The sequence below is a fragment of the Fusarium fujikuroi genome, chromosome FFUJ_chr05, assembly GCF_900079805.1.
Source record: "Fusarium fujikuroi IMI 58289 draft genome, chromosome FFUJ_chr05".
NCBI classification, from domain to species: Eukaryota; Fungi; Ascomycota; class Sordariomycetes; order Hypocreales; family Nectriaceae; genus Fusarium; species Fusarium fujikuroi.
In genome coordinates, this window is record NC_036626.1 from 3,473,889 (window position 1) to 3,500,140 (window position 26,252).

At 49.6% G+C, this 26,252-nt stretch overlaps 8 protein-coding genes; 3 read left to right on the top strand and 5 right to left on the bottom strand.

Moving 5' to 3' along the window:
• Nucleotides 1–1,007: 1,007 nt before the first annotated feature.
• Nucleotides 1,008–1,791, bottom strand: FFUJ_07836 (uncharacterized protein; the record flags this gene model as incomplete). XM_023578134.1 has 4 exons in its annotated part: nt 1,008–1,294; nt 1,346–1,462; nt 1,512–1,625; nt 1,674–1,791. The coding sequence occupies 4 exons, from the start codon at nt 1,789–1,791 to the stop codon at nt 1,008–1,010; spliced, it is 636 nt and encodes a 211-aa protein (XP_023431353.1).
• A 1,143-nt stretch (nt 1,792–2,934) lies between these two features.
• FFUJ_07837 (related to translation initiation factor eIF-4B) lies at nt 2,935–4,922 on the top strand (the record flags this gene model as incomplete). XM_023578135.1 has 7 exons in its annotated part: nt 2,935–2,941; nt 2,968–3,021; nt 3,115–3,165; nt 3,227–3,232; nt 3,290–3,361; nt 3,411–3,692; nt 3,745–4,922. The coding sequence occupies 7 exons, from the start codon at nt 2,935–2,937 to the stop codon at nt 4,920–4,922; spliced, it is 1,650 nt and encodes a 549-aa protein (XP_023431461.1).
• A 1,025-nt stretch (nt 4,923–5,947) lies between these two features.
• On the bottom strand, nt 5,948–6,568 carry FFUJ_07838 (uncharacterized protein; the record flags this gene model as incomplete). Its single annotated transcript, XM_023578136.1, has 1 exon — nt 5,948–6,568. One exon carries the CDS (start codon nt 6,566–6,568, stop codon nt 5,948–5,950), a length of 621 nt encoding a protein of 206 aa, XP_023431354.1.
• Nucleotides 6,569–7,272: 704 nt separating this feature from the next.
• On the bottom strand, nt 7,273–8,913 carry FFUJ_07839 (uncharacterized protein; the record flags this gene model as incomplete). The annotated part of the gene is made up of 1 exon (XM_023578137.1): nt 7,273–8,913. The coding sequence occupies one exon, from the start codon at nt 8,911–8,913 to the stop codon at nt 7,273–7,275; it is 1,641 nt and encodes a 546-aa protein (XP_023431355.1).
• Nucleotides 8,914–10,652: 1,739 nt separating this feature from the next.
• On the bottom strand, nt 10,653–11,792 carry FFUJ_07840 (uncharacterized protein; the record flags this gene model as incomplete). XM_023578138.1 has 2 exons in its annotated part: nt 10,653–11,327; nt 11,385–11,792. 2 exons carry the CDS (start codon nt 11,790–11,792, stop codon nt 10,653–10,655), a joined length of 1,083 nt encoding a protein of 360 aa, XP_023431488.1.
• Nucleotides 11,793–17,841: 6,049 nt separating this feature from the next.
• Nucleotides 17,842–19,381, bottom strand: FFUJ_07841 (probable eukaryotic translation initiation factor 3 subunit 6 interacting protein; the record flags this gene model as incomplete). XM_023578139.1 has 3 exons in its annotated part: nt 17,842–17,925; nt 17,978–19,015; nt 19,073–19,381. 3 exons carry the CDS (start codon nt 19,379–19,381, stop codon nt 17,842–17,844), a joined length of 1,431 nt encoding a protein of 476 aa, XP_023431356.1.
• Nucleotides 19,382–19,980: 599 nt separating this feature from the next.
• On the top strand, nt 19,981–23,212 carry FFUJ_07842 (probable translation elongation factor eEF4; the record flags this gene model as incomplete). XM_023578141.1 has 2 exons in its annotated part: nt 19,981–20,043; nt 20,093–23,212. 2 exons carry the CDS (start codon nt 19,981–19,983, stop codon nt 23,210–23,212), a joined length of 3,183 nt encoding a protein of 1,060 aa, XP_023431357.1.
• A 1,461-nt stretch (nt 23,213–24,673) lies between these two features.
• On the top strand, nt 24,674–26,153 carry FFUJ_07843 (related to integral membrane protein PTH11; the record flags this gene model as incomplete). XM_023578142.1 has 4 exons in its annotated part: nt 24,674–24,865; nt 24,914–25,041; nt 25,090–25,537; nt 25,590–26,153. 4 exons carry the CDS (start codon nt 24,674–24,676, stop codon nt 26,151–26,153), a joined length of 1,332 nt encoding a protein of 443 aa, XP_023431358.1.
• Between the last annotated feature and the right edge of the window lie 99 nt (nt 26,154–26,252).

The window sequence follows — 26,252 nt, forward strand, 5'->3', positions numbered from 1 at the left end:
TTCCCGTGCCTTATCGACAAATCACGACAGCGCTTTCTTTGTCATTGGTTACCCATCCTTCCAGTCAAAGTGCGGGGAATGCATGTCTCTTCGAGTTCCGTGGAGGATCGGACATTCATCTCCTTCAACGTTTTGTAATTGTTTTTATTTAAAGTTTCTCGTAGATATACATACGTACGCAATAAATTTCTCTTATGTGATTTAACCGCACAAGTCATTTTGCTGCACTGACATACTCGTTTGCAGCAAAGTTTCGAGTCTATCTGCAACGTTGTTAGAGTTACCCCGTACTTCGAACTCGGACCGCGTTATCAAACATGCACATCCCAGAATGCTTTTACTGTAGCAATGGTAGCTTCGTTATCCTAGCGCCACCAAAACGTGCGCACCATCAGGCATGAATCTCGACAGTCAGGTACAAGAAACAACATCTGACGCTGCCAAGTCACACAGCCTGTCGCTCCGTTGTTCCCCAGGGGAATTGTTGTTTCGTCTACCACAAATTTCGACTTAGTTCCTTCAAGCTGCGTCATTCTTGCTTCATTCCGCTGTGGCAGTGATCCAAGTCGTAATACAGTGGCGTGTCATAGCAGTGTCGTATCATCCCTCCCTAGCAGTTACTCAGTAACAATACTCGTTACGAGGTTGCATCGAACAGTGAAAGTTGCTGTGTTATGCGTTGTCAGTCTGGGAGATTCAAGATTAGTGAAGGACACAAACACGCGAAACTCGTTGTTTGCTCCCTCCAGCTTCTACAAAAGATGTCTAGCATGTCAAGGCTCTGAAACAACAGAAATTCCACTGATGTTTGATTAGTCCATAGTTTCACTCGACAATTATCCGCATACCTTGTCAAGGAAGCCGATTAGCATGTTCTGCATCTTGCTAGCTGATTACATGCCGCTTTCTGACAGTCACTAGTCCTTTCAGGCCAGCAAGCAGAGGATGGGATTCAACAAGCCACAACAAAATCAGAGGGAATTGAATCAACTTAAACATGAGTATTATTATGTTGATGAGCCTTTGAGTTCCTCTTCTTCGGCCTGCTTTTTTAATTCAGCGATGCGATCATCAATAAGTGCAATATCAGCGTCTATCCTCAGCATCTTTTCTGACATCATATCCCTATACTCCTGATCCGTAAGCTTCTTAAGGGGAGACCATCGGCTCCAAAATGATTCTTTCTCGTCGTGAACCTTCGGTTTTCGAGTTGCCATTCTGTTTGCAATCATTTGGCCACCAGCTCCCACTATCGTGAAGACAAACATAGCAGGGAGAATGTTTTTCGGCCCTCCTGGTCACAGGGTCAGTAAGAGTAAAGCCGCGACAGTGTGGTATGACTTACGGATCAAGCCACCCACCGAACCAGCTGCTGTGCCAGCTATTGCGCTGGCAATTGTCTTGTCGCCATTTTTGAGTCTTTCTTCACCGCCCCATCCCCTAACAATAATACTCCTGGTGACTTGAGGGGTCAGTCCGATGGCAAATGCATGGTTTTAGTGAGAGCTTACACCAGAAGCTTGTTCCCAATGTAAACCATTGGAATCCAGAAACTGTCCCCCAGATTATTGGATTTGCCTCTTGGAAGATTGAGCCTCCAACACCTGCCAAAACACCTACAGTCCCTGCTTGATGTCAATATGGGGTCTGCGAGGACGCATGAAGCAGCTTACCAGCGTAACCACCGAATTTCAATGGAGGTACCACGAGGTCAACAACCTCGGGAGAAAACAAACCACGAGAGGACTGCCGTTGGCGTACAGAAACTATTTGATTTCTATCGTTGGCCATGATGGCTGTGTCTGAGGCTGGATATGGAGGAGGCGGGCGAGGAGAAGAGAATGAATGTCGGTTACTTCAAATGTCGCATATAATTACAATATTAAGAAGAAAAAAGAATAATGCTACATGGCTTGCTTCGCCGGCCGTTTGTCGAACTTGACTGTGAGGTTGATGAGGCTCTCACTGCATCTGAATCTCAAGTTTTCCTAAGCAGGCAAAGGCCAATCGTAGAGAGCCACCATAAAGTTGGGGATGAAAACCCGTGACATGACATGGGCCGTGGGCCAATTGGGTGGGCTTGAATCGGCACACATAAAAAATGTCTGTGAGGGTCGAGCTGGTATACTTTTTGGGGGAGTTTGGCTCGTGAAAGGCTAGACGTAGTTGAGATGAATATGAACCAATGTGATAACATGCAATGAATTATCCAATTCAGTAAGGACATGAGGGGAATGGCAATTAATGAAAGGCTATTCCATTAATACTTGTTGGCCATGTGTGGAAATTATGAGTCGTCTTGATCTTTACCAATGCATGTAATTGTATATGCCGCATAAAATACCGTATGCAAGAGACCAGAGAATTTCTGGACTGCGTTCTACGGCTTGATATATCAGGCCGAGATCTCATAAGCTCGGGCTGTCAAACAAAATCAACTGCTTGAACCACCTCAAAGTGTAACTACGGTTTCTGGGTCTTTTAGGGGCTGTTGTTACTGGTCCTTCTGAGAAGATGCAAGCGAGACATCTATCGAGTGGAGGGGTTGATTGGTGGATCCCGCACTAAAAAGGGCTAGCGCCCACTTCAGACCAGGACTGGAAAATTAAGGCAACCCTCAACTGGCGCCTCCATCATCATTTTTTCCCATACGCCGAGCAAATTTCAACTCGTCAACCCCAGACACGGCAACGTTAGTCGGGGCACATCAACACTCTACAACACAAGTTTCTCGACAGAAATAATCGACATTCCGGTCTTCGGTTCTTCCGTTCCCGGCTACAAAGCGATCCGATCTCGTTATCCTCTCTGAAGCGAAAGCTGAAACCCCGGTCGCCTTCGCCCTTTGCATTCGTGCGCGCATCGGTCCTAGAATCGTTGCGCGTGTTCGCCTAACCGCAATCATGGGTGAGCACCCCTCTATGACAGTTCAGCATGTCTTGTAAGCAGATGCTAACCTCTCGCCAGCTCCTAAGAAGAAGGAACAGCAGAAGATGTCCCTTGGGGACTTTCTGGCTGACAGTATGTCCCGCCCCTCGCCTGTGCACCCCGCCGCACAGCGGACTTGGCTGCGATGCCCCTCGTTGACCCCATACTGACGACTCGGACTTATAGGTTTTGGTGGAGGCTCATCTTGGGCTGATGAGGTAGAGGAAACCTCTTACGGTAAGCACTTTCACTTTCACTTCAAATCTATATATGTGTCTCATCGCTAACTCATTTCCAGTCACTGGTATGTCCTGTCGCTTTCATACGATGCTTTCGACCCAGGTGGACTGATCATTCTTAGGCACTCAGGCTCTGCCCCCTTCCGACCGCCCTCGGTATAACAACAACGCTGCTTCCAGCTGGCAGGACCGGGGTATGTGTTTATGTCGCCGTAATTAGGCTGTCAAAACTAACTGGCGCAGGTTTCTCCGTTCGCGAAGCTGCCCCTCAAACCCTTCCCGACAAGCCTCCTTATACCGCTCACTTGGGCAACCTTTCCTACGATGTTACCAACGATGCCGTGGGTGAATATCTCGCTGACTGCGGTGTGATCAACGTCCGCCTTATCGAGGACCGTGAGCTGCAGCGCCCCAAAGGTTTCGGTTATGTCGAATTCGAGACTCTGGATGGCCTCAAGAAGGCTCTTACCTTTGACGGCGAGAACTTTAACGGCCGAATGATCAAGATCAAGGTCGCCGATCCTCGTAAGATTGCATATCCCTGAACACTCAACCTTTATCTAACCGTCAATTACAGCTCGTGGCGGTGATCCTGGCCGAGGTGACTCTATCCGTGAGATGGGTAACTGGGACCGCAAGGGACCTCTGCCCGATGCCCCTTCAAGGGGTGGTGCTCGTGATTTCGGTGACCGTGAGCGACGACCTCGTGATCCTGCTTTCGAGTCTCGTCCCCAACGTGAGTTCACTTGGGAGCGACATGGACCCCTGGCTCCTCTCTCTCCTCAAGAGGGTTCCGGATCCCGAGACGGAAGTCACCCCCGTGCTTCTCCCGATGTGCTTGGTGACCGTAGTGAGTCTTACCGAGGAAACCGCCGGGACTCTCCTGCTTGGGGCGAGGCTCGCGAAGGTGGTTCTCGTCCTCGTCCTGAACGCCCTGAGCGACCTGAGCGAACTGCCACTGCTGCTGAGAAGGACATGCAGTGGCGCGAGAGAATGCGCCCCGATGCTGCTAAGGCTGCCTCCCCCGACGGTAGCGCACCCCCATCTCCCGCCCTTTCTAACGCCGCACCTGCCCAAGGCGGTCGTCCTCGCTTGAACCTCCAGAAGCGAACCGTCTCCGAGGCCCCCGATGCTTCATCAGCATCCCAGGGCTCTGATGCTAAGGCTAGCCCCTTCGGCGCCGCTCGTCCTATCGATACCGCAGCAAGGGAGAAGGAGATTGAGGTCAAGCGCCTGCAGGCTATTCAAGAGAAGAAGGAGGCCGATGAGAAGGCCAAGGAGGAGCGAAAATTGGCAAAGGAGGCTGCTGCCAAGGCTGAGGCTGAGGCTGCTGAAGCCGCTGAAGCTGCCCAGGCTGCCGAGGCGAAAGAGGCGAAAGAGGCCGCTGAGGCCACCCCTGAGGCAACAGAACCCAAGGCTGAAGCTGCTGAGGGCGCCAATGGCGAGCAAAAGGTTCCTATCCGAAACCGCGAGCCCCGAGAGGGTGCTCCCAAGTCAAGAGCAACCGAAGCTTCAAGCTGGCGCTCTGCCTCAAACGATCAGCGAGGACCCCGTGGAGGAGCTGGACCTCGAGGCGGTCGCGGTGGCCGTGGCGGCATTCGGGAGGCACGGGCTGGACCTCTCCGCTCCAACGGATCGGCTGCTCAACAACCCGCGTCTACTGATGCCGAGCCTGCTACACCCACAGCTGACGACGACGGTTGGACTACAGTGCCCAACAAGAAAGGTCGCCAGGGACGTGCGATGGCACCCTAGAATGTGTACCAATCGCCTCGTTTCTCTATGGTTTGACGACTGAGAATGCCTGTTTACAAGATGCGAGTCACCTAGCTCGTAGATAAGAGTAGTGATCATCTTGGACTTTGCTATTTTCTCGTAAATGACACCCATTTTGCACTCGATTGCAAGCGATGGTTTTGAAGCTGGTTCTAAACAAGGCTGGTTCGAAACTTGCTGCCTGCTCTTTTCGTTATCCTCGACAATCTAGTATCACAGGTTGCTCAGGGCATGGAATTGAAATCTCTCCGCCGGTTCTAATCGACCACGGCATCCTGTTTTCCTCGTCTGACCGCCACACGTTGGACTTACTCATGATCAACCTCGACACCCGCTTCACTCGCTCAGGGGGTTTGGAGAGGGCATTTTTGAGCATTTGACCTTTGGCGTTTCGAGACAAAAGCAAAAGAATGGCGGCGAATGGATGGATGGATGGATGAACGGATGGATGAATGGACTGAAACGTGGCATGCATTTGAATGATCACAGCTCTTTTTTTTATTATCTCTTTATGTTTCCCTTTTTGTTTTTTTACTCTTTTTGATTTCCCCCAAAAACGTCTAGGCCGCATGTTGACTTCCTTGACTGATGAATGTGAGGGAGGGGTGAAAAGCAGGAGAGGGACTGAAAAAGTTTACTTGCTTTGGCTGAACGAACAATGAGGCAAGGCTACTATAGGCAGTTCGTTTTCTCTAGACTCGGCAAAGATGATGAGACGTCGACTCTTACGATATGAACTCGGATCTGTATGCTAGGCGGTTCATGGGATCAATGAAATGTCCTGTTATTTATTCATCTCCGATCGGCGTGGTGTGGTGTGGTGTGTTGTCTTTTGTGTGTCTTCCTGGTTTCTCAACGAGGTCTCGGTGTTTGTTCTTGATGCTTTTAGAAAGGGGTGAGGAATGTGTGTGTGTGACAATAGACGAGTAATGAGCGCATGAAGTCTCCTCTCATGCTGATTTATATCATCACCGCTGATGATTCTTGTTGCTGACCACCTTGGCTCATTTGCTTGCCTCGTTCTCCTCTTTCCACAGTCTGAAGCCTTCGAGGACGTTCCTCTTCACTCCCTCGCTCACAAACTCCAACTTGTTGCCATCCTTGAACTTGTTCTGCAGTGCTTCTTCCTCTGTCACCCACGCAAACTCGACATGTTCGTTCTCATCGATCTTGACCTCGCCACAGCTCTCCACCTCGACCCAGACCGTCAACTTTCCCCAGACTCCATCATCTGCACGAAACACAAGCATGTCATACAGAACCTCCAAGTCCTTCTCTAGAGGATCATCAGGCATCGGCTCTGTGCTCGGTGCAATTCCTACCACGGCTTTCACGGCTTTTGCGCGCAGTCCAGCTTCTTCCCATAGTTCACGCACTGCTGCGGCAACGAGGCCATGGTCTGAGTCATCGACACAACCACCGGGGACTTCCCATAGTAGAGGCCAGGAGTCGTGAGCTGCACGGCGAAGAAGAAGGACTTGGCCTTGAGGGTTGGTGACTAGGGCGCCAGCTATGAGGTGCTCAATTGGGGGGTGGGCAGCTCGGAAGACATCTGGAGTAGAGGCGAAGGCCTCGAGAGATGCGGGTTGTGTGTAGGATAGTGGTGGCGAAGGTGAGGTCGGCATTGTGAGGGTTGGTGATGTATGTTGACCTTGTCCTGGTTGTGGTATTTATAGTCTTGAAGATTTTATATGTTTGATAATCGATACCTGGTTTAGGCTGCGAGTTGAAGATGATTGGTTGGGAAAGAAATACCGCGCATGTATTAATTGTTAAGCACTGGACACTTCTTAAGTGTGAATAGAGCATGTGATAGTAAAGCAAGTTCTGCGTAGAAGTACTATAGAGGAGATTGGCTCTTGGGCACTTTGTATCCTCCAAAGTGACTTGCAGTTGAGCCCGTAGCGTTCGTTAGATGTGTGAGTCAACCTCTTCTTACAGCTAACACTCGTGAGACAACCCAGCATCCAACTACTGAGGCTACTGCATATCACTGCATAAATCACATTCTCAGTCAAAATTTACATGCGGCTGCCATTTTTCTTGGTAACATTGCAATGTATTGCAGAGCCTGACAAGCCCTTCTACCTGTATCCTTTCTCAGTAGGTATAGTCCTAATCCCTGTAATATACCCAAATTGTACTCTATGTATCAATGCCTCTCATCTCTCAAGAGCCTTGTCGTCCAAACGCCAACCCAGACATGTATTACTCGATCAATCGTATCGTACAGAACATCCACCCGCTTCGCTTATTAAAAAGAATGCTTGCGTGCTAACCCGAACCTCAAAAAGCATAGAAACGAACCACCCTCACCTTACTCAGGCACCTACGACATTTTGGCGCCCATCTCTTCCATGCCGTACTCATCCCACTCGTCATCACCTCCGAGTTTTCTGCCTATCCAGATACCAACGGCTGTTATAAGGCTGCCTACTAGGAACCAACCCTCAAACCAACCATCCACAAATGCGGGACTCAAGGCACCTCGCAACACACTTCCGACTGCCGAGCCCAAGGCAGATGGCAATTGACTGCGGAGGAGAAGTGAAGCTGAGATGACATAGGTCGCAGCGATCTGCCCGACAACCAGCGCCAGATTCGCTTGCGCTTGGCGGAGCAGGCCTGGAGTCCATTTAGCAAACAGGTGGAACGTCTGGACCACACTGTTGGCGCTGGCGAGGAGAATGACACCGCTAAGAGCAAAGCTGATAAGGCGTGCCCATGCTAGTTGATCCAATTTGGGATCCCAATGACGCGCAAGAATACTAAGAAAGCGGTTGATGGGATCCGTGTTGGCGAAACTGGATGTGGGTGAATATGCTCGGCGAATAGTTGTGATTGTAGTTGCGCCAATGCGGTACACACAGTACAAGCTGAAGAGCTGCGAGGGAATGAGAAGAATACGTCCAATGGATGTTGAAGCGCGAACTGTAGCAGCCCGGTGACTCTTGAGTAGAGAAACTCCTGAAGCCAGGTTGGCTTCCATCGTCTCGAGACCAGCAATTTCCAGGCGCAGCGATCGCATCTCTGCCTCATCGCCAGTTGGACCACGTAGGGAACCCATGACTTTGCCAACAAGGCCACTACCCTTGGCAGAGGCTCCATTCTGAGGACCAGATGTCTTGCGTTCAAGATATTGCAAGCGGTGACGCTTGGTAAGAAGCATTTCGTTGGCAGTATCCAGCCCAGCTTGCTTTCTCGCTACATCAGCATCTGTGACAGGCCGTTTGCGACGGGCTGTAAGATCCATGAATGCCTGCCACGGTGAAGACACAGCAGCGAAGCCAGACAGTAAAGCCATCAGTGAGATGCCGACGACACCAATACGTTCCAGGCATCCGCGCGTCAACATCTCGGAGAGGCTTCCACTCCCAACGCTCGTCCTGCGCATCGCGCCCTCGGGAACAGCCTGGCCAACGGACCAGAAGGCGAACAACCATCCCATAAACAGAGCAGTTTGTAGTCCCCAAGCGACCCGAGGAAGCTTTCCTTTGGCGGTTCTCTGAAAACTCCATCCAGCACTCGAAACAACCGATCGACACTCCAGCCAGGGCACCAACACGACCAGCAGGAACAGCAAGCTTGGCACCGTTATTCTCAAAGCCAAATTTCTCGAGTCGGTGTTGACAACCTCGATGATTTCGTCCATGATCAGCGCGCCCAATGTAGCAGCCAATCCCACAGTAAGACCAAACGTCCAGGCTGCGCCGCGCCGTCTCCAGCTCTTGGCACCATGTTCAGCGTGAACTTGTCGCAGACACGCTGGTGCATGTGTGGGTAGGACGTGATCTTCGCCGTCGCGAGATTCGGCATCGCTGCTCAGACGGGGAAAGACATGTCGAACGACGAGGATTGATGTCGAGATGCAGATGAGGAGGAATGGGAGGGCGGCGATGGACGAGGCGAGCGTGACAGGGCGGGGTTGGATTTCGCAGGCGTCTTCGCCGCAGCGAGTAAAGGGCCACATTCTTTGTGAAATTTGAAATTGAAATTGAAAATTGAAATTATATCGGTATCGAAGCAGTGCGAGTCGTGGTGATGATCATCGATGTTTGGCGCGGGGCCAGAGGAGTATATCGTTCGTTCTTTGCTCGCAGGTCGTAGGAATGTCAGATTCCCTTAGCCTCAGGTAGTTATTTTAATCGGGATTTGGCGGCGGCGGCGCAGTAAATCCTCCCTTGAGTTTGTACCAGTATCATCAGAGGAGGGGAGACTCGGTACCTATCTAACTGAAATAGACTGAAACGTTGCCAGTAACTCAAAGTGATCCCTTGAGCTTGAGCCCCTCGTAGCGTAGCGAAAACGTAGCGCCGTTGCGACAACTCGTATCAAATAAGAGATGCCGCGCAACGTCACTTCCAGGGTCCTTTCGCCTTTTCCTTGACAACCTTACCTGGCTGAATTCAATCAACAAGTAAGTACAATTGCTTTCAGCCGTTGTACAGCATTTGAGTTTTCAAGTCGAGGATTGTTTGTTAGACTCGACATATGGAATTAGCCCCTGGGTCTAGAACCTGAGTTGGTCGCACATATAACAGTACCTACAGTACATGAGTGACGTGTTGATGCCTCAGGTTACACATCCTTATTTATGCCTGTCATGGGTCCTTGTTTGCATGCAGCATCATGGCATGACATGACATGCGACAGACCTGCATTACTAAGATATATATAGTACGGATTCATTAGACGCACGTACATGCATATCTACATAGTATCTGAATCACCAACCTCGGCGCACGGCCATTACTTATGATGTCCCAAACTTCATATGAATTTCAACCCTAATACGTATCAGATAGCTAAGAACTGAAACCAGTCTATCGCTGTGTAATCTCATTTTGAAGCGCTGTTAAATTCTACGAGAGCCACCGGATAATCACCAATGCACTTATCATCTTGTCAGACCGTAGGCCTAGCATGGACATATGCATGCCCTACAGCAACTTCTGAAGCGACTTGCCCATAACAACCTGCTGGGACGGGTCCTCGCTTCTGCCACGTTGGGTGGTTCGTTATCTCTTCGTTGTTGTTGTTACCACTGGCGCCATCGCCATCACCATCACCATCACCATCGCTAACGCCATCACTATCGCCATCGCCATCGCTATTATGATGGACCTCTTCTCCAGAGTCTCCACTTGAAATTCCATCCGGAGTCGGAGGAAATTCCATGCTCAATTGAGATCTGTAACCCTCCGACTCCTGCGACCCGGTAGATGGGCTTCCGACTAGGGTACTTGATGCTTGGTCTTCTGTGGACGACGTACAAATCTGGCGGTCTGAAGGTACCTGTAGAGTCTTCGAAGCGGCACCTGGCTTTTCGAAGGATAGACTAGAAGGTCCCTCATTGTCCTCAATTTTTGATTTGCTGGGAACTTTGGGATCCTTGTCTTGGATCCGAGAATCTATCGAAACCCCGTGCTTTTGGGGCGCTGTTTCTTACCAAGCTCCACGCGATAATTGAAACTCTATATCAAAAATGGCCATGCACTTTTGTAAATCATCCAGATGTTGCAGTTCGGTCGTGTCGTCCTCTGCTCCCAGAGATGAGAGACCTCCTTTTGCTCCTGAATCTGGCTGAGCAACTTGAGGAAGCTGGTTATTCTCCTGAGAGGATTTGTCGTTGCTTTCGGCAACTTCATCTCCCGTGCTATTCTCACCATTGATATCGTCTGTTCCTTGTTTCTGCTTGCCCTTCATCTTCTATGATGTGGCTTTCGCGCCTGACGGGGTATCGTCTTCTTCGTCGAGTTCCTCGTCCACCTTCATCTTGAGCGCTGCTGCCTCACCGACCTCCATCTTATGAAGCTGATCCATCTTCTGCCTGTCCAAAGCTTGTTGCCCGCTCATAACTTCGAACTCTCCAGAGTCATCGTCATCATCGTCATCGTCATCACTCTCAGCAGCGACACTGGCATCGTCTTTGGCAACTCTCTGGCTCTCCGAGGACTCATTGACAGGGCCCGCAGTAGCAGTAGGGTCGGGGGACCTGCGACTCGGTATCTGGTTATGGTTGAGGGGCTTGATCGTAGGGTCGAAAGATGCAGGCAGTCCTAAAGCACGTGCGACTTGGTGCGCTTCTTCATCGGGCGAGTTATGGACCTCGAGCTCATAGATGCTACTTGCCTCGCTATCGGCCTCATGTTTCCCGGCGTTTGCAGCCAACATGCTCACGTAGGTCTGTCGGGCAGAGTCATTGGCACGTTTGGCCTTCTTTTTGATGCGCTTCTCGGTAGGTCGAACCACAACCACTGGGACTGGTGAATATTGGAGACAGTATTTGGAAAACGAGTTGCGGGTGTTAACCAGGCCTTGAAGGCCACCGAGGGTGCGTCCTCTAGTTCCCACAATGAGCATTGCAGGCTGGTACATTTGGATCTGTCATTTTGTCAGCACCAGAATTTGGCAAAGGAAGTGTCTTCTCTCTTTACGTACTAGGACTTGAAAAGTCGTGTGTAACTTGCCCACAGCATATTCAAGGACAATGTTGATGGCTCTGTTGTTACCATTCCGAGCAACGATTCCCTTCATAACCGAGTCTGCATCGTCCCTGTACTGCTTGTCCGTAAGTCGCAGTTCTTTGTCGACTACTCGCACGCAAACAACGTCGTCGCCATCATCGACCAGTTCGTCAAGCAGCCACTGCAACGCATAATCGGAGTAGGTATGCTCGTCAACACCAACCATGAAACACCGCGATCTGCGCCTAGCCTGGTAACCCTTATGTCGAACATTGAGCGTAAATGAGATAGCATTATTCTTAGTCGGTTCGCCGGTTGTGACATTGTCAAATGCGACATGCTTCTTGAACCTATCGGACGGGGTCTCGGTTAGCGTCGACATTGTCGTGAAAATACCACGAAATAGAGACTGAGAATAACGATGGCTTTGAGGCAATTGTAGGATGCGTGAGGAAGCGATAATGGGGATGAAGGTTAAGAATTGTCAATGACGACTATGTCAACGGCAAGAGGAGGGTTCTGCGGGAATTTGGGGGCTGACGACTTGTCAGTGGCTGTGATGAAGGATGATGGCCTGACGATCCAGACCAAACGAGCAGGTAATCATAGGCGAAGAGCATTTCCCCACGTCTACTGGAAGCTTTGTCGCAAACGGCGGGGTAACCATAATTGATAGTGGGAGGCCAGTGGTGGAGTCGAAAGGTTATCGCGAGGAATGTTCCAGCCAAGCGACCCAGTTCCACCCAAAGTCCGAGCAGATTCCATCAATACACCTCCGCAGTGAGTTGTCTTCACGATGGGTGTTTAAACAATCGATGCCGCCATCGCAATGCTCGTATTCGACCTGGATGGAAATGGCTGACCCATGTGGACCGAATTAATGATTTCGATGGTAACACACAGTCCACGCGACATGTTGCTTGGCATGGCGTCACATAGGTTTCCAGCCGGACCAATTTGAACCCTTTTTCGCCGATGTTGGTGTGCAGTACGCAGAATGAAATCCATTGGTGAAATAAAGATTCTTCCAAAAACAAAAACAAGAAATTCCAGTTTGCACCACGGCGATCCACATGGAGGCTTTTGGCAGTTTACATATTGCCGTACCGTGTGTCAGGTTTGGTCAGGCCGATAGAAGGTTGCAAGTGCAATCCAGTATTGGGTTGAGGACATTGGCATTCGATCACCGCAAAATTTTGTGCAACGGGAAGGGGAAAGGATAAATAAGGTTGCTACATACCTTGAGTGGTCCGGTGAGCTCGCACGGATGCGACTGTTGCTCATCTGTTGAGGATTTCCTTGGGGAAGTTGAGGGTTTGTCATTCTACGAAAAGAGACAGAGCCGGTGGACGATTTCCTTTGGATCGACGAGTCCTGGCCTGGCGCTGAAGCTGCATTTTGGTTGCTTTCACAGCTTGAGCTACGTCGAGGATCTGGTGCGAATGAGATGCTTGACTTCCGAGCAGATGAATCGTCACCCTCACTGGCCCGGACACTAGTATTGGATCCATCGACTGTGTTGGATCCATCGACTGTGTTGGATCCATCGACTGTGTTGGATCCATCGGCTGTGTTGGAATCTGGGAAGTAATCGGCCTTTGCGTCTTCTGAAGCTGAGTTCTTGGGAGGGTTCACTGTTCTGGGGGAGACATCGGAGTCGGAACGCTTGGGCGGGTTTGGGTGATTCGTTGCGGTTGTTGCCATGTTGCCTATGATACTGTGTCACGGAAGACACGATCTGGTGGCAAACTGAGTTCAGCTTGTCGTTCGCGCCGGGTCGATATGTTCAATAATGATCGTGTATATCTGGGAACGAATGTGTGTAAGATCTAACGATAATCAAGTTTATCGATAATCAAGCTTGACGGGATAAAATGGACGGATGACGTTGAAAAGTCAAGGTCAAAAGGGTTTGTTCTGTAAGGAGTTTCTGGTTGATGAGAAGGGAAAGAAAGCTTGAGCTTGCACGGAGCTGAGCTTCAGTCAAATATCTTGGTAGTTCCTCCTCAAGGGTATGCGTATTGCCAAGATGCAACTGCCGCCAAGACGGAGAGGCTAACCAGTTAGTTGATAGGTAAGCTTGGCTTGGCTCTTGATCTAGGGAAACACCAAATCACAAGGAGGAGGGAGTGACCGCGGCTGAAGAAAGCGTGGGGCTTAGGAGAGTCAAGTTTGTGACGTTGAATGACGCGGTTCCGAAGTCAAGAAGGAAGATGGGAGCTCAAGTTGAGATACAGATGCGGGCGCAAGTTGAGACGCGGACCTCGAGCTAAGATGCAACGCCGAGGTCGATCAGATCCGGCGGCGATAGGTAGTAGAAAGTGTGGAGAAGGACCTCTACAATTGATTCATCAATAGACCGAACCGGAGTGGCTGTGAATATAGAAGAAAGGCAAGTGGTCGTAATAACGGAGATGAAAGTTGGTGGTGGCTGTGGTGTTTGTAGTCTGGGCCTTTCTGAGGAAGCGGAGCTGATAGTGGCCGCAGATTACGAAAGGCAGTGGAGGACAGCGAATAAGTAAAAGCACAGAGCAAAGACTCTTGATCTTTGTAAGAGGGTCGAGTGAGTAAAGTCAGAAGACGGTGTGGGCGTTTGCGGTTTGTTTGCAATCAGTTTGTGGTGAAAGAGATGAAGCCACAATCAAGACATAGGCCAGCCGAGATTCAGCCCAAAACAATAAGATTTTAAGGTTATTGCCAGGGAACGACGAGACCACGTTTTCAGATTGGTTTTTAGGTTTGGGAAAAACCAAGATCACCTAAAGACGGGTGGGTGGGAGAGTGGGAGGTCCAGGTATCCGTAGTTCTCACTATTGTTTCCTTAGGCAGAGAGAGATGTCATGATACAGTACAGTAACCCAAGTTAGCGAGGAGGTCGGTAGCTGGATAATATGGGCTTGGTCACATTTAACGAGGGAGACAACGTGAGGAGGCCAAAAAGATGGATGGGATGGAATGAGGGACGGTGCCGAACGGATCGGCCCTTGGTCCACGTCAGGACTGACTGGGTGTAGGCCCGAAAAGGTCTGGGAGGGTTGAAATTAAACTGGGCAGCAACGTCGTCAACAGGAGTGATGTACGTATTATTATCATCAGCCGAGATTTGAATTTATGATATATTACAGAAGCTACGTGAGAACGTGCGTCGGAAAACACGTCCAAGGGTTAGGATGGCGTGAATCTGCAGAGATCACCAACAGCTAATAAAAAGAGACTTGAGGTGAAAACAAGGTTGATGATAACGAAAGTGCAAACCGTACAGCTGACGTAAATACGCCAAAGTACTGTAAGCCGTTGCAGTGCCGCTCTCCAGGGATTGGATGGATTACTGTGTGTCGGGTGTGACAATAACTGCAGGCCAAGACACAGCTCGATTTGCATGCGAGAAAGCATGTGTTGACTGGGCTGAACCATTGGCTGACCAGGATGAACCACGGGCAGGGTCTCTATCATTTCTGCAACACAGACACAGAGATAACAGAGAGACCAGAGGCCTCTTGAGTTTATCCAGAGAAGAAGGGGAAATGAACGACACGCGAGCAAGGAGACTGGCCACAAGCCCACTCACACTGATACTGGCCCCAGGCTGGCCAGGCCAGGTAAGCAGCACAACTCAACTCAACACAACACAACGCTAGGTATTATGATCCCTGGGAGTTTTTGATCACATGGAAACCCTTTCAACACTCTTTGATGCCACTCCAGCAAGTAGGACAGCTTACCGGCGAATGGATATCCACTTAATAAGGGGCGCTTAGTTTGGCCGTCTTCCCCTCACTAATGCCACCTTGTTTGCTTGGGCAGCCAAAAACACACAATGATCTTCTTGTTGTGAAGGAAGTGAAGCTCAAGATACACAGCAATAGAAGGCAGCACGAATTTCAGGTAAAGTGTCAATGTCTTGGCCCCGGCAACAATGTCCCGAGTGTGACTCCCACCGGTGACCGCCAAGAGCACAGGCGTATCACGTAGCAAACTGTATTTGTGCTATGATATGTACTATGGCGGCGTCGGAACCGGTTCTTTGGGCACGATTCGGTACAGGAAGCCCTCCTCTGATCCCGCTGCCCCCCGGGCGGAGTCATCTCACGCTCGGGCTTCAGTGGAGAGACACGCACGCTAATGGTGGGGCCGAGCCGACTCAGGCTAGGGGAGGAAAGAAAACTCAAGACCTTGATCCTTGGTGATAAAAGTATTCAAGCACTATGGCCTGAACTGATGATGACTTTTGCTGAGTTTATTTTGACATTATACATCAAGGTCTGATGTTTTCTTGTCCCCTGAGGGTCAGGACAGAGCCTCTGCAGATGAATTGAGATCCATCATGCCTCCCATACGACAAGCCGAATCAGCTTCGACAGCACTAACCAAACGGTTTTTACTATGGATCAATACCAAGAATTTCTCACTAGGCGGACAACAGACAGTTATCTTATGCAGGGAACCTCAAGCGAGGAACAGTCAGCTCATCACTCGTCTTTCCTTCGTGCAACTCTTCACCGCATCGTTTCGTTGCACCAGATTAATTATTGAGCCACTACCAAGCACAACGTCTCAGCCAGTGAATTTCCCTATGGAGACCACATGAGGATCCCCTGTTCTTTCAGCTGTCAAAGTCAAATAATCCATCAGCCCTGCCATTCTCCGACAGAGCATGGAAATGGCAGAGCACCTTGCGGATACTGGTGCCTCTCCACACTAGGGCTACCAAAGAACCGGAAGTTCGGAAGCTCTCCTGCGCACCATCATGGTGACATGGTCTGACTCGACCACGTATATGTCGTTAAAGACGGCGGTGAAGCTATCTTCATCAGCCACGAGAACACAATGTCTCATTGCTTTTGCCAGCTGAACTAACCTAGGCTCTGGGAATCACGAGCCAATGCACCAAGTGCCACAGACTCGGGAACACAAATGCCGAGTTACATCTTGAACGTCTTGAGACTTCAACCAGCGAGTATACATGGACGCGCTAAAACATTATAGGCATCAGGCGGCAGACTGAGGAGTGCCATCAATGCTATTCCAGAGCAAACCTATCCCCAACATTTCGTAGGACTTCCTACAAAGTGTTTCTTGAAATGAACATATTACAATAGAAGGCTTAGTTGGCATTTCTTGGTCTCCCAGAGCGTAACAGATTCTGTACATACGGGTAATAAGTATCCACGAAAACTAAAAGTCGTATAACCGTTAGTTCACCAAGCCTATAATCGCTAACACGCCAGGCCTCAAAACTTGAAGGACTGTCCTCGTCGCAACACAACCTTGAATCCTTTTTCTGGCCCATGCCGCGCTAATCGATTATGTCGCTTATTCAACAGTCCTCATCAGTGAATCAAAGTGTGCCTCCTTCTGTCCGATACTAGCTGATGACCGAACCTCACAGCCCCGGGAGGGAAGCATTTCGTATAGCTTCTGCCTATGAGTGAGCTACACTTTACGCAGTGAAAAAATTGAGCCAAGAATAACGGAATATCTGTAAGCTAAGGTATTTGTCAACCAGATTAGGTACTTACGAAATGAGGATTGGTTTGGCATATCACTCTAAGTGGCACAACCCCGGGGCTGACATCAACGCATAAGTAATATAGATATATAACTTCCTTTCTCCAAATATTCCAATGTCGTATTAATCCAAAGACCTTTGGGTGGTAAGGCATTACAGAGTGATCTGAGTGGCTAGAGCAAGGTACACAAAGCCCATCACCAATGTTGTGTTAAACTTGAGGAACTGTACCTCACAAGCCCCAAAACAACAGAGGACTTTATGTGACTATGCTTCAAACCTTCGCCATTCGTCAAGGGTAGTGGCTTGATCGGCTTTTCTGGTTTTGTAACCTGTTACTCAATTTCGTCGTGGACCATCATATGATCTTCGCACTATTAGGGTTCCTCGAACATATTTCAAGGCCAGATTCTCACAAATAGACGCCAATTGTGATTTCCATGTTATTGTTAAGTGTGCAACAACGAACGATTCGCATCAAAATTATTCTCAGTTGTACAGGGAACTCGATGCAAATGGTAACTGCGAAGCCTGTACAAGAACCGGTTTCCAGAACTGACATAATTCATAATGGTGATGTAGACTTTAGGATCATGATATTTGATTAAACGACTTTTGATTCCTTTTATTCTTCATAGCCTTTTCACAGGCTCTCGTACCTCTAGGGGAAAGTACCATATCTCTGCCGCACATACAGCCAAACTTGAGAAATTCTCAAGCTCTTGCACGAGCATCACCAACTCCAAGACGCCTTTGCCATGCCATGCATCCTATCAAGTCGGCCTGCATAACCCCAGGTATTCTCCTGACCCTGGGTCGTTTGGAGGATTCAACCACAGCGCTATATGCGCTTGTTTTTGGCTTGAATCGAAGACCCCATGAAATGTGAGAAAAACGACTAGTCAGTTCTCCCTATAGCACCTCAGTTATAGGTGCGGGACAGGTTTCGGAGATACCAGTCCACAAGCTTTCGTCCCACCTTAGCCTCAGAGATGTGAATGAGGTCCTGTAGAATTGTTAGTTTACGTTGAGATACTGGATTGGGCCATGAAACTTACGCCTTGGAGAGCATAGTCAAGGTCGCTGACGTTGACGAGCTCACCCTCAAGCAGACCCTGGTCCTGCCATCGCAATTGCTTAGTTCGCTGCTTGGTAACCAGGAGCCATGATCGAAGCTCCTCGGGCTTCACCTCAAGGAAACCAGCGAGCTTGTTAAGATCCATGGTGGTGTAGAGGCGGAGGTAAGACTTGATGGTGGGGCTCCACATGTTGGTCTTGACCTCGTCCATGAAGACGGCGAGGTGGTGCTCGACGGGGTCGATGTTGGCCTCGGGGTTCTCAAAGTCCGGAGGAACCGGGGAGATGAACTTGGGGCACGCTGCGCGGAAGAGCTCCTCGAAGATGGGGAGAGACTCGGGGCCACCACGCTGGAGCTTGAGGAGCTGATCGCCATACTTCTCACGGAGGGCGCTGTGGATGGTGTCGTCCAGACGAGTGGGCTGGAAAGCGACGCAGATGGCAATAAGAGCGTACATCTGCTCGTTCTTCTTAGTGATAGAGTCGTATTGAGCGCTCTTCTGGAAGTTCTTGGTCCTCGAGACGTAGATGAGGATGTGGCTGAACATGCGGATGGCATCGGCGTAGCGGTGCTGCATCATGTAGGAGAAACCCACATAGTAGTAGGTAGTGAAGTGAGCAGCCATGACGCGGGCGAACATGGCCTTCTTGTTGAGCTCGATATCATCAAGGGTCTTGAGAGCCAGGCTGAAATCTCCGAGGAGACAGTGGACTCGGAGAAGACCAATAATGGAGAAGTAACCCAACATCTTATAGAGATTCTTTGAACCATATTCACCGGCAACGGCCAGAGGATCCTCGTTACGTTTCATGGCTGCGAGCTGCTCGGTGATCTGGGATCGCTGAATGAGGGAGTACAGGACGTTGAGAACACTGTAGCAGCCCCAGGTGTTGGGGTTCTCGCGGAGAGCCTGGCGCTCCTCCTCGTTGGTTGTTTGCCGGGCAATTCGCATACGGTACGAGGAGAAAGAGTTGAACTGGTAAATGAACTCATCGATAACATCCCAAGCCCAGTAGTACTGCGGAAATTTTTATTAGCCCTGTCCAAACTCAACATCTAACTTGGTGAGACCAACAGAAGGGGGCTCGAGATCGACGGGGCCCTCGGAGTTCAAGATAAAATGAAACAAGCTGCAGTAAGCATCGTAGCTCTGGAACTTGGCCTCGAGAGGCGCCTGGAAATCGAGGGGCTGGGCGGCCTGCACAAGTCGAGCCTGGATATCGTCGGTCTGCGCGGTGAGGTTCAAAGAAGTGGTGCGGCTGAGATCATCACCATCCTCATACTGAACATGCTCCTTGTACTCGGCCACCAGAGCCTCCTCCTCGACATCGCTGTCGTCATCGATGGCACGGGCCGGAGCCACGCCGTTTTGGTAAGTAGCCATCGTGTCTTGTAGAGTCGAGTCGCGCGTCGGTCTCGCTCGTCTCGTCTCGTCGTCGCGGTGAGGGGGGAAATTTTCGATGCAATTTTTGTGGTGGTAGGGCTTCCGTTTGGTTTGCGCGGGGTCACTGCTTAGTCATTCGGATTTAGTGGGGTGCTTCAGCTTGTGAGGTGAGTCTGAGAATTCGGCCTTTCAAGGTGTAGCAGCTTTTGCTGGACAAAAAGGTTTACCTTGATTTTTTTGGTGTCTCAGACTCTTTGCGTATGTACTGGTATGAGTCATTCTTAGTCGATTTGCAGATATACTGAGCCAAAAGTGCCTGATGAAGTCTAAAATTTGCTGACCATCGTGTGCAGTTAAGGATTAGATTAGTCACACTACGGGTAACGGCCAGGCAAAGTATCACTCAAACAACTACCTACAAAGATCGATATAAGTTTGGGTGCGGAAGATTGAAATTAGAGGCTACAGGAACTACTGCCTCGCTGGCACAGCAGATTCTTTCTCCCCATATTTAGAAATTTTATTTGACATCTCAGACGGCCTCCGTTTTGACCCCCACTATCACTTCAACCTACCCTACTCAAATCACTGTCGTCATAATGCCTGTCGTCACTCCAGATAAGCTGGCAAGTCTGCAAAGACAGTCCAGTGATATTCGAAATGTCAGTACAGTCTCTTGAACAAGAGATTACAGAGTCTAACATCTTACAGATTTGCATTTTGGCCCACGTTGACCATGGCAAAACTTCACTTACGGATGCCCTCCTTGCCACAAATGGTATCATCTCACCAAAGCTGGCGGGCAAGATCCGATATCTTGACTCTAGACCTGATGAACAGATCCGAGGAATCACAATGGAGTCATCAGCCATCTCACTCTACTTCGCCATGCGTCGGAAAGCAGCCCCCGATGCTGAGCCCGAGGACAAGGAGTACCTCGTCAACCTGATCGATTCACCTGGTCATATCGATTTCAGCTCAGAAGTCTCAACAGCCTCAAGGTTGTGTGACGGAGCTGTTGTGCTTGTTGATGCTGTCGAGGGAGTCTGCAGTCAAACAGTCACTGTTCTTCGTCAAACATGGACAGAGAAACTAAAGCCCCTGCTCGTCATTAACAAGATCGATCGACTTGTGACAGAACTCAAAATGACACCAGGAGAAGCATATATCCACTTGAATAAGTTATTAGAACAGGTAAACGCTGTGCTAGGAAGTTTCTTTCAGGGCGAGCGTATGGAGGAGGACCTCAACTGGAGGGAAAGAATGGAAGAGCGAGTCAATGCAGCCACAGCAGCCAAGGAATCAGCAATTGCCGATCAAGTCAGTGATACCGGCGAGGTACAATTCGAGGAGAGAGACGACGAAGATATCTACTTTGCCCCCGAGAAGAACAACGTTATTTTCAGCAGCGCCATTGATGGATGGGCTTTCACTTGCCGACAATTCGCTGCCATGTACGAGAAGAAGCTGGGCATTAAGCGAGGAATCATGGAAAAGGTTCTATGGGGCAATTTCTACCTGGATCCCAAGACGAAGAAGATCTTGGGCCCCAAGCACCTTAAGGGAAGAAATCTGAAGCCATTATTTGTGCAATTGGTATTGGAGCCAGTATGGACTGTCTACCAGGCGACAGTGGGAGGTGACAACGGGCAGGGTGATCGAGATCTGCTGGAAAAGGTCACCAAGTCCCTCGGAATCAAGATCACCCCTCACATGCTCAAGTCGCGAGACCAGAAGCTTCTTATGACGACAATTTTCGCAAACTGGCTTCCCTTGTCGACAGCACTACTGGTGTCCGTCATTGAATCGTTGCCTTCGCCCCCGGCCGCTCAGGCTGCACGACTTCCCGAGCTGATCGAAGAATCCCCAGGATCTGAGCACATCGACCAGACTATCAAGGACGCCATGATCTCTTTCAAGCATGAAAAGTCTGACCCCGTGGTTGCCTATGTCAGTAAAATGGTTTCTATTCCTGAGAGTGAGCTTCCCGAAAACAAGCGACGTGCTGGAACCCAAATGAGTGGCGAAGAGGCTCGAGAGCTTGCACGCAAGAAGCGAGCTGAAGCCGCTCGAGCCCAAGCTGCGGCTGGTGAGAACGGCGTTGATAGCATGGCGGACTCGATGGATGCCATCAACCTTGATGATTACGCCCCTGAGTTGGAAGAGAAGAAGGTTGATCCTGAGCACCTTATCGGCTTCGCTCGTATTTACTCTGGGACTCTTTCAGTCGGCGACAAGCTCTACGTCATTCCTCCAAAATGGTCACCTGCTGAGCCGAACGCCGACCCTGAGCCTCAAGAAGTCACAGTTACTGCGCTCTACATGCTCATGGGACGAAACCTCGAGGCTCTCGATTCAGTTCCTGCCGGCTGTGTCTTTGGCATTGGTGGTCTGGAGGGCAAAATTCTCAAATCCGGTACCTTGTGCAGTCACCGTGACGGCGCCGTCAACCTCGCGGGTGTCACCATGCTAGGCAAGCCCATCGTTCGTGTTGCACTGGAACCTGTGAACCCCTCCGATCTTGACAAGATGATCCATGGCCTCAAGCTTCTCGTTCAGAGCGACCCTTGTGCTGAGTATGAGCTTCTAGACAGTGGTGAGCATGTGTTGTTGACTGCAGGTGAGCTGCATCTTGAGCGATGCTTGACTGATCTCAAGGAGCGATTTGCTCTGTGCGATATTCAACCTGGTGCTCCTATTGTTCCCTACCGAGAGACAATTGTCCGAGCTGAAGAGATGCGACCTCCCGCAAACAAGGACCTCGGTCGTGGTGCGGTTGTAGCTACAACAAGCTCAAAGCAAGTGACTATTTCGCTCCGTGTGCAGCCAATGCCCGAAAATGTAACAGACTTTTTGGTCAAGAATGGCGACGCTGTTAAGCGAGTCTACGACCGTGGAGCGAAGAAGGATGATGAGGACGAAGAAATAGTGGCTGAAGCTGATGTTGCAGCTGGAAACACTCTATCCGTGGAAGACTTTAAGAAGCAACTTAAGGAGAAGCTTGAAAGTGGAAAGGGCAGAGATATCTGGAAGGACTCTATTGATAAGATTGTGGCTTTCGGACCTCGACGTACCGGACCAAACCTCCTTATCGATGCTACTGCAGATGGTACCTTCTCCAAGGCTTTTGCTACTGAAAAGACTGTGGAGACTGCACCTCGTGCTGATGAGTCTCTTCACCCTAGCCATCTTACCGACAAGATCTCATACGCCTTCCAACTTGCTACGGCTCAGGGTCCTCTGTGCAGCGAGCCACTTCAGGGCGTTGCAGTCTTTATCGAGGATGTCACCCTGAACCTCGCCGAGGACGACTCCTCTGTACGCGACAAACTTGGCCGTCTCACTGGTGAGATCATCAGAACCTTCCAATCTTCTCTTCGCGCAGGTTTCATGGACTGGTCCCCCCGTCTCATGCTTGCCATGTACAGTGTCGAGATTCAAGCATCTACAGAAGTCCTCGGCCGTGTATACGATGTTCTTACCCGTCGTCGCGGTCGTGTCAATGCCGAACTCATGAAAGAGGGTACACCATTCTTCACAATTCAAGCACTGGTTCCCGTAGCGGAGAGTTTCGGTTTTGCCGACGAGATGCGTAAGCGTACCAGTGGTGCGGCCCAGCCACAGCTGATCTTTGCTGGCTTTGAGATTCTGGATGAGGATCCTTTCTGGGTACCTTTCACAGAAGATGACCTCGAGGACCTTGGTGAGTTGGCTGACAAGGAGAACGTGGCGAAGCGATATATGGATGGAGTGAGGAGAAAGAAGGGATTGCTTGTCGAAGGAAGAAATGTTGCCACAGACGCAGAGAAGCAAAAGACACTAAAGAGGTAGATGTGTTTGAGAAGCAATACAATTATGCATGTTATGATATAGGCTGTCGTGACAGGGTAGTTGTAGTGTGCATGCGTTCATCGGCCGCAGTGTAACATGGATTCTTCCACATTGCATAGAGATCAGATGAATCTGTAACAGGCACAACTCCGTGGTTTTTCTTGACAGACGTAAGGTTTGAGATGGGTTTGTGGGGGAATTATGGATAGTATGGCTCCCGGCACCTAAGCTGTAACAGCCTTTTTTTTACTATAACAAACCAACTGAGTGAACCGGAGACAGTCCTGTTGGTAAAGCCCTAGAGGTAGAACTGCAAAGTGTTCACTCAAGTACTGGTTTTGGTAGTTCCTGTGGGCTAAGCTGAGATACTTCTATGGCATTCCGTGACATTCGTCCCTGACAGACAATGCTGAAAGTCGCTCTCTCCTCCTCGTCCTTCTCTTCGTCTCTATTCTTTTCCTACACGTATAGAAGTAGTCGATCGAGATCTTCTATTCATTTTTTCCTCTATTCTCATCGAGAATCATGATGACTTGCATCTACATCGTCATCACCTTGTGGTCAGAATCGTCAAAAGCACATCAGGCAGTCGACAGTCTGCAAGTTCCAAGGTTTTTCTCATGCAGGTCCCTGTAGGATTTCATCCACATAGTCATAGAAGCCAAACTTCTTTTGGACACCATAACTTACTTAACCAACTATGATCTCCCTCCTGCTTTATGTTTAAGACAGGCCAGCCCAATCCTATGTTGTGAGTACACGTTGTACACGTTTTGTTGTGTCTCACCACCAGATCGGATATCCTCCCCTCACATCAACTGGCCGGTGGCTGAGCTGAGCTTCCCTCATCCGATATGAGGTCTCTTATGCAGAGTGCCTGATTTGCCGATACGAGCTGAAACTTGGCGAGAGCCGCGGCTGAGTCTCTCTTCTCCACTACCCTCAGATCAAACGGTGACATGTCAACTGCGAAAAGAGAGACTATCACATTCTGACCCTTGACGGTCTTAACCCTTGCTCCCACACACTCGGCACTTTCTCCACGATTTCGGCAAGCTAACGTTTAGTTAACGAGAACCCGGGCGTCCCCGGTGGATAAACGTTGCTTTTTTGTCTCTGCCACGAAACACGACGGCCCGTTCGACTTTTCCTCGTTTGGTTTGAGGCCATCTGCAGAGACCGAGTTTTCCTTTTTGCAATAATGATCTAGTAGGTCTTGATTTTTCCGTTGAGGCATGTGAGGGATGAAGAGGCTGGACTCAGAAACATGGAGCAGTTTTACGTGGAGTATTGGAGATGGACCCTAAAAGAAGTAAAAATTGAGGACTAGATTGTCCAGACGCACAAATTCGCCGCTGGCTTCAGAGCAGATATTTCTGATAATCTTATATCACGGGTTTCCTTCCCGAGGGGCTGGTTGTCGTTGCTCTACTACAGATACAAGCTGCAGTTCAATTCATCATGGATCCCCAGACGTCTATTGAAGAAAGTGCTGCAACAATGACAAATATCAATCTCAAAGCCTTCAATGTAGAGGCCTTCACGCTACTTGGCATTGCGTTGCTCGTCACCGTGTTGAGATCGTGTGTGCGGATCAGGACTGTGGGATGCAGCAGCCTCTGGGCAGATGATTATCTTGTCATTTTGGCCGCTGTAAGTGACAAATATCTGGTTCTGGATTCCTTACACTAACATCACTAGGGAATCTACGCTATAGAAACAGGACTGGCATACTCGGTCGGGAATATTGCTCAAGGTCTGGCGAACAATTCGATGACGGACGAGCAACGAGCCTCTTTGCAACCAGAAGATCATGAATATCAGCTTCGGTAGGCCAATGACTCTATATATCTGGTTCTGTGTGCTAATACTTGAAGTATCATTGGCTCAAAGATCCAAATCGTTCTATGGGCGACTTACTCATCCCTCCTCTGGATCCTCAAAGCAGCCATGTGCACTTTCTACTATCGACTTACCAAAGACCTTCAAGGCCACCGAGTTCGGGTTATCATCGGCTTTGGCTTCATCATTTCTTCTTTTGTTGTTGTGCAGATGAATCTTCTTCTCAGTTGTCGCCCATTCGACCACTGGTGGCAGATCTTCCCTGACCCCGGAGCCTTCTGCCATGCTGCCATTTCGCCTGCTTTGATATGGACTTGTCTCGCTTTCAACTTGGCCACTGACTTTTACCTCATCATGATTCCTATGCCCATGCTTTGGAAGGCTGCTATGCCTTGGCCTCAAAAGGTCGGACTCATTGCTCTGTTCAGCTGTGGGTTATTTGTCACCATGGCCGCTATCCTTCGAGTTGTGCTGCTTGTATCTGTAAGTGTAACTCAGCCCATAAGTCACACCACATGCATCTAACATCAACAAGGATCCAATCAATGGCCCTCAACTCGCAGCTTCTTGGGCGGTTCGCGAGACCTTTGTCGCCATCATGACAACAAACATCCCCATGCTATTCCCAACATTTAAGAAATGGGCTGTTCCCATTGTCGAAAGAGCTGGGTCCTCTCTGAGTATCTACAGAACTCCACCAAACACTATCGTGGATTCCAGGTTGTCTGGAGCTCTGTCTCTAGGCAGTTTGCGAAAGAGCCGAGGGTCATCTCGCATTACTTGCATTAGCCCAATGTCGCCTACTGCCAGTGAGACTGAAGCACACATGAACTCAATTGGCCTCATTCATACTATCCCTGACTCAAGCATCAAGAAGCCGAAAGCTTCCAAGACTACACACAAGATTGCGGCCATGCGTCTCCCACGCATCGACACCTCAGCCCCTGCTGATCCAGACCCTGCATATGGTCGACTGAGCACGAGAAGTGACAGTTCAGTTGTTTCCTGGTCAGAAACTCTGGTGAACTCGCCTCAATCTGAAGGAACAGAATCTTTGCTCTCAGCCCGTGTTCACCACGGATACAGCAAGCACGTTTAACGCCTTTGTTACGAACATCAATAATGCCTTTGTCTCCTGACACGAAATTACGACAAAGATGATCACGTTTTCCATCAACCTACATGATTCATGATTCTA